This window comes from Rhipicephalus microplus, unplaced genomic scaffold (assembly GCF_043290135.1).
Source record: "Rhipicephalus microplus isolate Deutch F79 unplaced genomic scaffold, USDA_Rmic scaffold_18, whole genome shotgun sequence".
In the NCBI taxonomy this organism is placed as follows: Eukaryota; Metazoa; Arthropoda; class Arachnida; order Ixodida; family Ixodidae; genus Rhipicephalus; species Rhipicephalus microplus.
The window spans coordinates 2933672-2949704 of NW_027464591.1; the positions used below are offsets into that span (position 1 = coordinate 2933672).

At 48.0% G+C, this 16033-nt stretch overlaps 1 protein-coding gene across 1 annotated transcript in view; it reads left to right on the top strand.

Moving 5' to 3' along the window:
- The window catches only part of LOC142785168 (phosphate-regulating neutral endopeptidase PHEX-like), a 34923-nt gene extending 19868 nt beyond the window's left edge, over window positions 1-15055 (top strand). Inside the window, exons 3-4 of the mRNA XM_075883623.1 lie at window positions 14111-14260; window positions 15014-15055. Of these exons, the coding sequence (XP_075739738.1) occupies window positions 14111-14260; window positions 15014-15055 (192 nt within the window). The remainder of the gene's footprint in view (window positions 1-14110; window positions 14261-15013) is intronic.
- The last annotated feature ends 978 nt before the right edge of the window (window positions 15056-16033 follow it).

Consider the following 16033-nt stretch of genomic DNA (forward strand, 5'->3'; position numbering starts at 1 on the left):
GCATGTTATTTGAATGGAAATGTGTCTATAATTTGTCATTTTCCGTATTTCTTCTGATTCAGTGTCTTTCCTTATTGTGTGAACAATATGTGTTGAGTGTTCATGTGTTTTTGTGAACTTTTTTATGCCAAGTGTGCCATTGAAAATATTTTGCATCTCTTTGTGATTATTTGTAGTTGTGAATATTTTCTAGCATCTATTGGGCTGTTTTAGGAGACATGCTCTTTGTCGCACACGCTGATAAGTACATAATGGGACAAGGCCCTCTTCAAGCTATCTCAGCTTTTTCCATCTGCTTTCACTTTGAGAAAAAAAATGAAAGTGATTGATATGCATGGCTTTTGTGGAGTACGGTCATTGTGCTGCCCCACCAAATAAACTTTTAACTTAATCTCGTGAACGATTGTTGCCTATATTTTTTTCCACACCTTCATTACAAATTCACTTTTATTTCTTGGGCATGATTAGGATAGGTCTTTCCTTCTGTGTGCTACCACACATTTTCTTGCACTTTTCAGGAGAATATATCAGCTGAGAGCGCGTAAGGTGCTTAAGTTTGCAGAAATATTGTTTTATTTAGTGAGAGTGCGACTTCACTAAAGTTACTGTTGAGTACAAACGCTAGCATATTGGTGAAGAAATGTGAGCCGCTTATATGCCACTCTGCGACTTATTAACTTAGTGATCATGAAAACATTAGTCTTTTTTATCTAAAGGCAATCGATGTCAGTGCACGTTAAAATTTCCGGAGCCCTCCACTATGGCGTGCTTCATAAGCAGAAAGTGGTTTCATAAATCAGTTATCTAAAGGCGATATAACTGCGAGAGCGCAATACAAAACTGGCTGTTTACAGCGTACATTGCATCCCGCTGATGATGCGCTCATGTTTAGCGATACTTCATGCGCCAGAACGACGGCCAAAACAAGAATATGCTCAGGCAGAAGAAGAAAAGCAACGAAAATGGCTATGAACAGGGGTTGCACAAGAGTAGTTTGTGCTTGAAGCGCTGGCAAACTAACCTTCGCGCTGCGTTGGCCGAGATCAGGAACGCGTCGCTTCCATAGCAGCCTTTTGCAGGTGGTGGTGGCGCCATCTACCAGGTGAGACATAAAGTGCGTCAGTACACGGCCTCCAGTCAGCCCACTACCCCTTTCTAGAACACTTTACCCAAACTGGTAGGTGTTCTGTGTCTAGCCACTGTTAGAGTGTACTAAAAGTGTTGAGAGGTGAGACCGCGCCTCGCCGCCCGTATCCTTCCGTGTTGCCAAGTGGCGGCGGCGCTGCAGTGGAATAGTACTAAAAGAGCCACCCGCTACGCGCAGGAACTGCTATGCGCTTCGGCTCCTCCGGCGCGCTTTTTTGATGCACATTTCTTCGCACCTGCCCATCATTATTCTCTAACACATTATGTCGTAACCCTTGAAGTACGATATGCCAACCCACTGAATACGAGCTCAATAAAACACTTGTGAGAAATCGAAAATTATTTATTTTGTTGAGGTTAAACCGTTAAATTGGTTACTGCAGGTATGAAAACAATGAGAAAAAAATATGGTCGGCAAAGTCAGGCTTTACAGCCTTTGCATTAATACACACGTTACCTGATGTTAAATGTGCGTCAAATTACTTTTGTATTGTGAACATTGGTAGGAGCGCATCGTCTAAAACAGCTGGTAATGCGTTGAATAAAGAAAACATGGCTTCAGAGATGTGAAAGACCATCAATATTCGGAGCTTAACACAAGTGAGTTGCACTTCATCATAAATGGTCCTATTTACATGTAAACATTAATTATTATACTAAAACTTGTTTTAGTAGTCCGCCGACTTGCAGTAAAAGTAATACTCATGATTAATGGACGACGAACCACTGCTAGAAGAAATAAGACACAGAAGAAACAGAAAGGGTATGTCTTATTCTAATTTCTTCTGCCTTAACTGTTTTCTTTTTGTTGGTGAGGCGTCTACAATATTCAGAATAACTGAGCGGATTAATTGGCCGTTATATGCGCTCAGAAACCTGCGAGATAAAATAAAATACCGTGTCAAACGCACGCAGAACCAGGAGGCCGTAAGTAGATAGGGGAGAGGAAAGGAATCTTAACCCCCAACACCACGAAATACTTTTGTAATTCACCTTTTTAGGGTATACCAAAATATTCACTCGCATTTACAGCGACCCCTAATTGACAAAGTTAGTCGTTCTGCTGCACACAATCCTTCCCTCCTCCTAAAAGAAATCCTAGGTAGGTTTGCGCCGAACGTTTAGCGTGTCTCTGTACAAATGCGCACTGGTCACCTTTCCGACAGTATGAGGTCTCAAAACTACTTCAAGTTCAACGTAATCGGATAAAATACGCACCGCGTAAAAATAGTGGCCGTATGGATATCGTGAGTGGGGCGTGACGTGTGACTTATGTGCGTATACTTGCGGATATATATATTATGAGACCACGTCCGGTACGGCAGCAACCAGGTTCCCTTTTTAATCCAGACGCACGAGCCAGAGAGCCAGCCCGCGTGACATACGATGATGATCACTACAATGGTTTGGTCATACAGATGAAGATGAAGTACATAGTCAGGAATACAAGTCAGAAATACATAGCTAGGAATACAAGTAAATCTACCAGTTATTTTATCACTTGGCGGAACTTCATTTGGTTACTGCCACAGGGATGCATGCTCCGCTGTGTTTGATTACATCAACGCAACTAAAAGATTACCATGCTAGTGAACCCCTACCTTTTCAGATCTTTAGTTTATAATTCGTAGTTATATCTTTCAAAAACAAAAGATGGTTTGACCGCTTGCTCAGAAAACATTTTTGCTTTTTGGTAGTATTTTTTAAGCTACTTTTTCAGATTGGCTTCATTTTCAGTTTAGTTTCATTTAAGTATCCTGCCGCCCGGTTCTTGGCCCATCCCCCTTTGTGGGTAAGCGCCAACCATCAGAGGTCATCAGCATCAGCATCAGCATATTTTCCCCCCTTCGCGAAAGAGGGCAGCAAGTTAGAAAGGGTTGGGACGCCGAATATATCGTTTCAGTCGAGAGACGTGGGCGATCTCGGTGTGGCGGCGACGATGATCAGGAGCCGCGGTGACAGGAGCAACGCGATAGTTGACTTCAGATGTTCGTTCCAAGATGGTGTACGGACCGAGATATCGGTGAAAGATTTTTTCGCAGAGCCCAGGTACACGAACAGGTGTCCACAAAAGGACTTCGTCACCTGGGCGGAACACAACAACTCGACGCTTCGCATCAAGGTCCATTTTTCTCTTGTCCTGATTGGTAGCAGTGTTGGCGCGGGCGATTTCACGGCAGCGGGCAACGCGAGTGGCAAACTCTTCCGGGAGAGCAGAAGATGGATGGGAAGATGTGGACAAAAAGGTGGTGTCCAGAACAAAAGTCGGTACACGGCCATACACGAGAAAAGAAGGGCTGAAATTCGTTGTACGCTGTGTGGCAGTGTTATATGCGAACGTGACAAAAGGAAGTATTCTGTCCCAGTTTTTGTGATATGGTTGCACCTACACAGAGATCATGTCGGACAAAGTTCAGTGAAAACGCTCAGGCAGACCATTATTTTCTGGGTGATACGCTGATGTGGTCTTGTAGATGGTGTTAGAGGCCTGTAAGACTTCAGCAAGGACATATGAAAGAAATGTCTTGCCACGGTCATTAAGGAGCACACGCGCTGCGCCATGTCGTAAAATAATGGGGCGAAGGAAAAAATCGGCTACATCAGAGGTAGCACCAGATGAAAAAGCTGCCGTCTCCACGTAGCGAGTAAGGTGGTCTACGGCAGTAACAATCCAACGGTGACCGGCTGGCGTAAACGAAAGAGGTCCGTATAAGTCTATGCCCACAAATTCAAAAGGAGTGGACGGGCACGGCAGTGGTCGCAATGGCCCCGCGGGAAGAGACGTGGTACGTTTTCGGTGCTGGCATGACGCGCAGGAAGCGACGTACTTGGCGACAGAAGTGGAGAGGCCAGGCCAAAAGCAGCGAGTCCTGAGGTTGTCGTAGGTCTTGTGGAATCCTAAGTGGCCAGCTGTCGTATCGTCATGAAACGCTTGTAGAACTTCCAGACGAAGTGAGCGAGGAATGATGGGAACCCATTGGTTACCCAGAGGATGGTAAATTTGCCGACATAATGTTCCCTCTTTAAGCTTGAAACGGCAAGTTGTCGTCTTAGGCGGCTGTTTGGAGCACGCGATAAGCCAGTGAGCCGATCGATTATTGTGCGGCAGTAGGTATCAGCATGTTGGAGCGAGCCGAGATCTGTGGACGAAAGAAGGTCCGCCGAGTCAACTAACTGTTTCGAAGTAGCAGCCGTCTGTTTGGACACTTTGGTGGGCGGTGACGAACAGATGGAAGGTGTCACTTCGGCGCTTTACGAGAGCGGGCAACGGGACAAAGCGTCGGCATCTTGGTGCTCTCGGCCCGACCTATATGTGACGCTGTAGTCATACTCTTGCAATCGTAGTACCCAACGGCCAAGACATCCCGACAAATTTTCGAGAGACGATAACCAACACAGAGCATGATGGTCAGTCTATATTGTGAAATGCCGGCCGTATAAGTAAGGACGAAACTTTTGTATGGACCACACGGTGGCGAGACATTCTTGCTTAGTGATGCTGTAGTTTCGCTCAGCAGCTGACAGAGTACGGCTCGCGTAGGCCACGACTTGTTCTTCGGAAGCGTGGTTCCGCTGAAGAAGGACAGCAGTGATGCCAAGTCCACTTGCGTCAGTGTGTAGCGCAGAAGTGCTGCAGGGTCGAAATGGCGAAGCACTGGCTGTGATGTGAGGCATCGCTTGAGGGTGTGAAAAGCGGCTTCGCAGTCATCCGACCAGACAAAGGGTGCGCTCATGGTCAGAAGTGTGCAGAGGAGCCGTAATAGTAGCGAAATCACGTACAAAGCGGCGTAAATACGACGCTAAGCCAAGGAAGCTGCGGAGGTCTTTCTGTGTGGTTGGTGTAGGAAAGTGCAGTACCGCGGACACCTTGTCGGGATCGGGCTCAACGCCACGTTTACTGACGACGTGACCTAATACCTTGATGCTGTGACTGGCAAACCGACACTTCTTAGTGTTGAGCTTGAGGCCAGCCTTAGCTAAACACGTCAGGACTACGTCTAGCCGTTCCAGGTGCTGTGAGAAGCTCGACAAAAAGATGACAATGTCGACCAGGTAGCAAACGCAGGTCTTCTATTTTAATCCCCGCCGTACCGTGTCTATCATTCGTTCGAATGCGGCTGGGGCATTGCACAGGCCGAAAGGCATTACATTGAATTCAAAGAGCCCATCTGGCGTAGCAAACGCAGTGTTCTCTTTATCAGACTCGTGCATTGGTATCTGCCAATAACCGGAGCGCAAGTTGAGACTTGAAAAGTACTCGGCACCTTGTAAAGTATCAAGAGCGTCGTCAATGCGAGGCATTGGGTAGACGTCCTTACGAGTGATTTTGTTGAGTGATCTGTAACCAATGCAAAACCGTACCGAGCCATCCTTTTTTTTTCACTAGTACGACAGGAGAAGACCATGCGCTTGTCGAAGGCCTGATGACATTGCGCGCGAGCATGTCGTTGACTTGTTCTTCTATAAGCTTGCGTTCAGAAGCCGACACATGGTAAGGGCGGCGGCGAATCACACGGGAAATGTCGGTGTCGATACGATGGGCGGTCACTGTTGTTTGACCCAGACCTTCGGAACAAACGTCAAAGCAAGTTTTGTGCTTCATTAATAACGCTAGCAAAGCATCAGTTTGCGTTGGGTTGAGATGTTCACACAAGGTGGCCTTGAGAGCAGGAAATGCATCTTCCGCTGGCATACACTTTGAGAATGACGAAGCAGATGAACCAGTGACGACGAAAAGCGGTGCTTCTTCGGTAATGCTGGCAACAGTGGTCCCCTCAGGCAAAATAAGTGGTTCTGGCGTCGTGTTGCAGGCCGTGATGCTTGCATAACCACGGGAGAACCACACTAAACAAGATGCGATGGTAATCCCTCGAAAAATGCCGCGCTGGCAAGGAGCAACCACAGCGTCACCATCTAGAATGTCTCGTGACTTGATCGTAAGGACACGTTCTCGTCCGGGAGGCAGGAGGAAATCGGCAGCTGTCACAAGGTTGGGCGAGGAAAGGTCGGCAGCAGAAGAAAGCTCAGTGTCCGTAATACGAATGAGGGGCCGACCACACGAAATTACAGCAGACGCCGCTGACAAGAATCCCAGCCTAAGATTATCTGATGAGCGCACGAAGACAGCACAGCCAATTGTATGTGATGACGGATTCCATCGATGAGAATAGGAGCAGTGCACAACCCAGTCGGGCGAATTGGACTGTCATTAGCACCGCAGAACATGGGACCGGCATAAGGAGTTTGCACTTTACGCAGGCGAAAACACAATGCACGATCAATTACTGAAATGGCGGCTACAGTGTCTATAAGGGCGTCAACAAAAACACCTTCTACAGAAACAGGCACTAAATTAGCTGGATGAGACGGGGGAGTTGTAACGTTCCGACGACAAGCAGTTTCCCCTCCAAAAACTGCACCTTCTAGTTTTCCGAATCCAGAGAGATCGGAGCGGGACACAAGGGTGATGACGTACGCCGAAACGGTGACGGAGAATGGCGGTGAGATGAACGAGAAGGATGAGGCCCAGCATGAGACCGTGGAGGGGAGGGCGACTGACGGAAGGTGGATGGATACGGTGCGGGATTGTATTCATCGGGTCTCGGGGCAAAGTCTCTCTCGTAAGCTGAGTAACCACGTCGTTCATCCTGCTGACGGCGGCGGCAGAAACGGGATATAAGACCCCTTATGCCACAGTAGAAGCAGATGGGGCGGGGAGGACCCAATGTAGAATAGTGGCGTGGCCTTGGCGCTTGCGTTGTCATCGCAGCCACATGGTCGCATCCGACGTCCGCAGGCACAGTTGGAACTGGTGCGGGGGCCCGCGATGCAACTTCTGCATACGAAGGCACTGGGAAGCGCACAGGAGACGGGGCATGTGCAGCGCTTGTCATTGATGCCACTTCGTCCTTGATTATCTCTCGCAGGTTGGGAGCAGGTGTGTGGACAGACGCAACGCTAGGGTAGCCTGGAATAAGGCCGTGAAGTTCTTCTTTGACAATCGTGCGGATAAGGGCCCGCAATTCATGCTCTTCGGTAAAGCGAGCGTCGCAGGAGGCGTGTGGAAGGCGCATGGAATGAAGCGCGTCCAGGCGTTGGCATGTAGTGATGACGTCCCGGACGGTAGTCGGATTCTGGATCACGAGAGCATTCAAGGCCACAGAGTTGATACCTTTCAGTAGATGTCGAATGTGATCGGCCTCCGTCATGTCATTTTGTGCTCGGCGACAGAGAGCCAGAATATCTTCAATGTAGGACGTATACGATTCGTCGTTCCCCTGGATGCGGGTTGCGAGCTTCTGTTTTGCTACTACAGAACGTCCTGCAGACGTGCCAAATACCTAACGGAGATGCCACGTGAAGGCCGACCAATTGGAGAAGTCGCTCTCGTGGTTGTAATACCAGGTTTCAACGACGCCATCGAGGTAAAAAGGAACGTAGCGCAGTTTGTGCACTTCATCCCAATAATTACAAATGCTGGTTCGATCATAACTGTCCAGCCATTCTTCGACGTTTCGTTGCGAAGGCCGGAAAATACCGGAGGGTCTCGATGAGAGGTACTCACGGTGTAGTGAAGCCTAAGTGGCTGAGAAGGAGCGGTCGCAGCACCGGACGCGTTGGGTTCTGCCATCGCTGTTGTTTGAAAGCACAACCGTCGACCAGACCGGAGCTCCAGGGGTGACGGGTAGAGCAGGAGGACGTGGGAACCAAAGCACGCTCCACCACTTATGAGACCACGTCCGGTACGGCAGCAACCAGGTTATCTTTCTAATCCAGACGCACGAGCCAGAGAGCCAGCCCGCGTGACATACGATGATGATCACTACAATGGTTTGGTCATACAGATGAAGATGAAGTACATAGTCAGCGCTCACAGTATATGTATGTATATATATATATATATATATATATATATATATATATATATATATATATATATATATATATATATATATATATATATATATATATATATATATATATATATATATATATATAGATGTGTGTGTGTGTTTGTGTGTGTATGTGTGAGTGTGTATGTATGGCCATTGCTGGGCTTGCAATGGCCATACGCCAATATATTACTTGGAAAGCAGCACAATTTGAGCTGTGAATACAAAATAAGAAATGGTTACAGTTAATTTACGCAGATTAACAGACGGTCTATATATACAATTGGTACTTTTTATTATGCTCATGATAACCCCATTCACGTAGAATTTATGACTCTTAGGTACACGCTTTCCTTCAGATCGGCCTCCCGGTATTATAAGCACTTGAAGCTTACATAAAAGAAGCAGAGTAAGCGCGAAAGCACGCGGTTTAAACAATACGAGCTTTTCAGAAAACATTATTTTCTTCCGCAACATTGACATGACGAAACTGAGTCGTCGCCAATATAAATGTTGTGACAACATTAGTTATACTCGGGTTTCTCATGAAACAATCGAGCACATGTGTGCTCCGGGTATCGTATGTATCGTGTATGTGTACTCTGTGTAACAGTGCTCTGGGTATCGTAGACATTGCCGACATAGCGAGCGTATTATTTATTCGCAATATTGATACTTATCCTCTCTTTGTAGTTCGCCAGTAGCCACAAATGATGTCGCGTAGCTCAAACGGCTGCTTGAGTAAGAATCTAGGTGGATCCGCTCAAATTACGACTTAACGTGTTCTATTTTCTTTTTGTCGGTTGGTTTTTGAAACAGTGAATGTGTTGACGCAATTTCACAAGCCTGCGTATTTAATTGTTCACCATGGCACGTAGCAGGTGTGCATACACTTGTGAAGGCTCAGAAACGCACTAAACGCGCTAAAAACTAGCAATTACACGCTTTCGCACGCCCGCTCCCAATGAAGACGCTCCTGAGATCTTCAGTACCATAGAACTAAAGCGCCGCCGCTACTGTCATCCGCTGGAGAATCAGCCGAGATACGGCGCGGCCGCCTCGTTCACTCCACTGCCCCCTGCTAGTACACTTCACCGTCGTGACTGTACTACAGTGTACTAGAAGAGAGCAGTGGGCTTACTCCCCGGCGGAGAGTATGCGGTTGGGTGTCTCCACAAACGTCGCCAGTGTGTGTTTCTCTTTTCGCCCAGGCGGCGGCACTGGCATCGCCAATAATGGAACTTTGGGTGAGCGTGGCGGCTGGAAGTGCTGGCCAGCTCTTACGCAGAAGCACTTGTTGAGCGACGCGCTATTGCTGTGGCCATTGTAGCGCCCAGTTTTTGCCGGCAGAGGTGAGCCGTACGCACCGCTGAAGAAATCGGTATGTGCTTTAGTGCCTAAGCCATGCTGCAATATCGGCAAAACCACTGTTACGCGCCTGGGTGCCAACCAGGCTATGTGTTCGTGAAGGGTGGGCCGAAGCTTTCGTTGCTTGGCGTCCCGAAGGATGAGAACAGGCGTAAACAATGGGAGAAGAACCTGCGCTGAGTGGACATGCCCCTGGAAGACACCAGCGCTGTGTGCGAGCTTTACTTCGAGCCGCGTTATGTGCTCAGAGACGATGTGCATATTGCTGAGGGAAAAGAGGTGTGGATACCTCGCAGGAGAGCCCTTCTCTGCGCTCGTTTATTCAGACATAAATACACAGTTCACTCGTTTATTTAAGACATAAATACACAATGTGAATTAGGTCCTAGAGCTTAGGCAACAAATCACCTGACGAGGCCTTCACCCTAGACAACACCGTGCCCCAGACTAACCAATCTTCCTGCCAGCTAGCTTATAGAATGTTTTCAGTAAACATTCCTAAAAAAGACAATGAAAGAGTTTGCAGTTTTTAGCTCAACGACATAACGGTGGCTGTAGTCCGAGAGGCCACGTAAACAAGAATTCAAGCATTGTTGTTTTATGCCATTTTTTCAACAAGGTGAGCCAGTTGACATCAGTGATTGCATCACGGTATGCTGCTGAAGCTCTCCGGCCAGGCTCCTTGAAAGAAGAAACCCTGAAGGACTTGCTGTAGTACCTTGATCAGTGGAAAAGGCATGCCAAAGGAACCCTTGGATTTTTAAGTGACTCCACAGCAGCCGGATTGCGTGTCCCAATTTCAAGCACTCTCGAGTTGCTTACCTTCTTAACATTCAATGTTGGATACAAGTACCTAATAACATAAAGAACCAGCCAGGACCCACTCGAGAATTTCGTCGGAAGTGTAAGACAAGCTCCTAGCAATAATAATCACCCGACTCCAACACAGTTCCCAATCACTGTGAATTGCCTCTTATGTTAGGGTCTGGTTAGGTCTGTTAGCCATGGAAACTGCGAGGAGGGTACCCTGGCCTCTTTGCTGGAAGTTGACTCGCTCGAATCATCAACTGATAGCGAGAAGTGCAGTCAAACTGCTGCTACCAATGCAGCTGAAGGGAAAGCAAAAAAAAAATCGTGGTACACCAGCATGCTGGCCCGCAGGCTTGTATGACCATAACCAACACGTGGTCAGAAGCGACTTCGGCTCATTTACCATATTTCGGGCTGTGTTGCACGACGTTGTCAATGATAGAACAAAATGTCAAGATTGCGTCAAGCTGCTCACCGTGAGCTCAGCTGGTGAAAGTTTCAGCGTGCTTGGCTATTAAACTATTGTGTCCGAAGAGGCCTCCTCCATTCCTCTAGTCAGCTGTACGGCTTCGTGGAAAAGCTCGAAGGTATATTCACAGATTGTTTCGGCCAGAGCGAGCTGCACTCTGACAGCATTATGAACATGCTGGCAGTTGTTCAGCACAGACTTTCCATCGAAATTGGTTGCAGTGTGCATGCAGCTACTCTAACAGCGAAAGTAATTAGTTTTTACATTGTCACACGTCTTCATATTTTTGTGAAAGGACTGAACAGTGACAAGGGAGGAAAGCGGCCGAGGACCAAGCAGCTGAAGCTGAGCCGTTCCACATGAAGTGAATAAAGTGTGTTTAAAGCAGTGGTTGAATACTGTGCTTCTGTTTTGAAAATAAGAGCTTCATGTCAGGAACAGAAGCTTGTACATAGGTCTAATAGATGTGTAACTGCGTAAGTATAGTTATTAAAAACCCCGAGAAATCTACTCTGCCATGTCCAACAACCAAAAGATGGTTCAGGAACAATTTCATTTCATCATTACAAAGGCACAAACTCAGCCAGCACGCCTGCATGTTAAAGCTCGGCTAGGAAGCTAGCTTGCACTATTTTCTAATTGTCTGGTGGAAGGCAGGGCACAATCTTGCTACAAAGTCATTTTAGGTTAGGTCTACGCAGCATGTAACCGTATAGCTGGTCACTGTAATAATAACAATATTTGAGGTTTAACGTCCCAAAACCATTAAATGATTATGAGAGACGCCGTAGTGGAGGGCTTTGGAAATTTCGACCATCTAGGGTTCTTTAACGTCCACCTAGATCAAAGTACACGGCTGGTCACTGCATGAAACCGTATATTTTGAGGGGTACGTAACGCAAATGCACATACGATCACTTGTTTTCAGCACTTCTTCTGTTGCTGCCTCTATTTCCACGGTGCCTTCTTTCAACAGGGTACCTCTAATGAACACTTTGCAGTAGCTCGCAATGCGTGACTCAAAAAACATGACCACTTTTTCCGATCGTACTTCATTCTTCGGTGTCAACATGGACGTGCAGTATACAATGCCGTTGTGATCTGGAAAGATGTGCTTAGTCCAGTGCGGCGATCGTACCTGAAGACAGCTAAATAACGACATAGACTTGCGGTCTTCCTGCGGATTTTCTGAAGAGGAAGCTTCTACATCGATGGCCAGCTGTTCGTCTTCTGGCCTTGATGCTGCAGCGTCTGGATCCGGAGTATTTACGGCGTTTGTGTGAAACACCGTCGAGTTGCCACTCGTGCACAGCCGGCGCTTCACTGGCGAAGCATGACTCTGATGCCTAGTTCACACTGAGACATCCGCTTTCTACAGCGACCGAAATTCCCCTGCCGCCGAAACGCAGCGTCGTTCGCACTGGACGCGCCCCGCGCCGCCGGATATGCCATCTACTACGGGGCGAACACGGGATGGATGCGCTGTCACCCGGTTGTTGTCGCGGCTCGCGAACGCTACTACGCTATACGGTGGTGTATACTTCGACGATTCTCGTACGCAAGAAGCAAGAAAAGACAGTACGGCTTACTTTGCTGGCAAGTGGCTGTCTTGTAATGCACGAAGAGCAGAAAAAACCACCGACGCCAGCGGCGTTGGTGGGTTCGTTTTGCTCTGCAAGACCGCAACAAGCTCGGTCGCGCCAACAGCAAGCTCGGTCACTTCTTTCACGAAATACGGACGCGAAATGGGCACAGAGTAGGTTAAACTTCCATTGGTTTCAACATTCAGTTACGTGCACTGCGGCATAACAAGTGAGTAGGGCCTGGCCGCCATTTTTCAAAATTCCTTGACTAGCGCTCCTATTGGTCCGCGGTGACCGATTCGGCGGCAGACGCCGCAAAAATCGGTCCGAAAGCGATCGGCAGGGAGAAGGCCCTTTCGGCGAATTTTGCCGCCGCCGAACCGGATTTGGAGCACTTTCGGCGGCCGGAATGCCCAGTGTGAACGCGGCCTAAGACTTCCTTTTTCGAGGCGGCCTTTCTTTCACTGCTTTTCTGGTGAGATACGATGGCAAATTTGACAAAATAGTGGGAACAGCGTCACTGCTCAACATAGGCCTCCCGCGTGGGATCCGCACTTCTTTACCGCCGATGGTGTGTACATAATCGCGAATTACGTACCGAGGCTCGAAGTGGAGTTCACAAACCACACTTGTGTCTTCGAGTGACTTGTCCGCATGGTGTAAATTATTCTCCCACAGTCTTCTCAGTCTCTCATCCCTGGGGACGACGAAGAGTGACGGTTTTGGAGCACCTTTTATGTGAATGTAGCCCGTCTGGCATCCGGGTGCATAACAATGGTTCTGGCGACGTGGTGCCATTCCGCACTAAGTGTCGATGACCGCGAGGTGTTCACTACCAATCTACATTATTCACAACTATAAGAACTGAAAAATTAAACGTATTGACAAAGCACTGCTCGGCCGTAAACCTGCAGCGATGACGACACACAGCCAACACAGAAGCAGAGTGAAAAGGTGAAAACTTCCATTGCTGACGATGGTAGCGCCGCCACGCGGGCACTCAAGAAAACGAAAACTCGTTGACATTTTTTGCGCCACGGCAACGTACCCTCTCCCCGTAGAGTGGGCTCACTACCCATTATTCTAGAACACTATAGTTTGGGCTAGTTTCATGGTGCGCATCACCTCCGTCGTGTGCCCGGGGGACATACGCATGCTGTTTCCCATCATTGTCTATCACGGCGAAAGAAGAAAAGAGAAAAAAAAATAACTTTCCCAGATTCTTCTTCTCTTTTTGGGGACTGTAAGAAAAATTACGAGATATCTTGGCGCAACACAAGCACAGCCATTGTAACCTTGGTGCGATTATATACAAATTCCAAATCCGGACAAAGGCGGTCTGTTCCATTGAGTCACACGCGATTGGCCTATTCGAGCCGTGATGAATGCTGTGACGTTCTGAGTGACGTGGGCTGGGGTGTCACGTGATTGTTTTTGTCCGGTTTTTGGAGGAAGGCGAAGGAACGGTCGGCGAGACCGTTCGAAAGGAACCGGATGGATTGAATTGGCTGCAAGGTGGCCTGGATTGTATGGAAAAGTAAGGGCTTCTCGACTTTTCAGCATCCGGGCACTTGGACAACCTGGCGTTTCCCACTGCCACGGTTTTTCGTCTCGCCTGTGCGGCAGCTGCAGCCAAGCACGGACGACGAAGCGAGGTTAAAGATGCATTTGAAAAGTTCACCAAAGAAGAGTTCCGGCAATGTTCTCGTCTGTCCGAACGAACCGTGCGTAGCTTGTGCGACGAACTTGTCCCTGTCATCGGATGCCAGCGAGCCAGTGGCCTTTCCACAGAGAGGAAACTGTTATGTGCGCTGCGATTTTTCGCCACCGGTTGCTTCTAGAGGAGCGTTGATCGTGAGGAGCACATCGGCAAGTCTCAGCCGGTCGTGAGCAACACTATCCACTTGGTGACGCAGGCCATCATAACCGTGGCTGCTAGGAACAAGCTGGCCGACTTCACACTAACAACAGCTGCTAAGGATGAGGAAAAGGCAGAGTTTGCGCTACGCGGTTGCATCCCAGGGCTGCTGGCGTGTGCCGATGGCACGTTGGTCACCATTCGCAAGCCGGAGGGATTCAGAATGGCCGACACGGCGAGCTTCATGTCCAGAAAGGACTGTTATGTCCTGAACGTCATTATCGTAAGTACCGTTAGGATCCTTTCTTACTCACCCTTCGGAGCAATTGTTCCGTTGTGACGCCAAAGCTGGAAAAAGTAGTAGTGCAACGAAGGAAAAAGAACCTGCAGGAAATTGGGTGCGAGCTAGTTGGTGGCTCGCAAGGCCTCGTAATAACAGGTGTCAAGTGTTTTGTGCGTGAGTCAGTTGCCGTTTTTGCACTGGCATGCATGCGCAATTGAGTTGTGCATTTTAGAGGTAATCGGTAATATAGGCAGCAGACGTAGCAGTAATATATACACGACAGGGAAGTATTTCCAACACGAAAGTGCTTACAATCGCAAGAGCTGGCTTTGGCATTCACGAGAGTTTTTTCCCAAGAGCAACACGTAGGTTTTCATTTATTGATCTTTCAGTGGAAGTCGTAGCCATGTGTACAGCAGAGGCGGGGGGGTGTTGCCCCTACGCTCCCCACTCCTCAGTGTGCTACACCCTGTGTTTCCTTCTAAGTGAAGCTCCTTGTACCAATGACTGTACTAGTATGCATTGTTTCCTGCGTATGCGTAGAAAAAAGGGATTTATTCTGAGTATAAATGCAGTACTATTTTATATCGCTCTTCATCGCAGGTGTTCAAAGCATGGCTGCGCATTCTTCTCATGGACCCATGATCCCCAGATTCGTGCCACGACTCCTGGGTGTGGGAACACAACCCAATGCGTGCGCGCCTACCTGCACATCTGCAGCCTGGCGAATATCTGCTTGGTAAGTATTAATGTGTACTATTTGGGCAGAACACTCAGCTTTTATGCTTATATTGCAGGAGACGCAGGCTATCCCCTCATGCCATGGCTCCTCATTCCAGTCCTTGGCAGTCAACCGTGCAACACTTCCGAAGGCCGATACAATAAGGAGCGCGCATTCATGCGTAATGTTGTGTAAAGATGTATCGCCGTGTTGAAGAGCAAGTTCCGCTGCTTGCAGCACTTTCGAACCATGCTCTACAACCCCGATCGGGCAGTGCAAATCATCTATGCTTGCTTTGCTCTCCACAACATTGCGTTGCATGCAGGCGACTGGACCTTCGACGAGTATGTTGTGGACATGCCACCAGCTGAGGATGACAAGGGGGAGCCATGTGCTCACACCACGCAACGTGCTGCTCAGAGACGGCAGCAGCACAGCGCTGTCTTGGGCCTTTTTTGAAGTGCACAGGAACGGTGAGTTTTCATGTTTTCCTATCCCACACATAATTTATTTACACTAATTCTAGTGGATCTAGACATGACAGGGCTGTGTTTGCCACACTTCAATACACGAAGTACTTACTCGTGCTTCAATATGAAGCAAGGTGGCAATGCCAAAATGCTGCATTTTCTTTAAATGGCACATGAAATATGCAACAGAACACTCTTTTCCATATCAGTGATCACAGTCACAACAGACTAGATTGGAGCAAGCATATATGAGTGGCACTCTGTGCTGAATGTTGCTATCACAAAATTGTGCGAACAATGCAGCAACGTCTCAGAATTTCTTTCACCAGAACGCATAAAAATCGCGATTTCATTAGTAACATGTTGCATGAACACATGATACATAAGTCCATATCTTCTCATAGTGACTGACTACAAGCATTCAATTGTGCA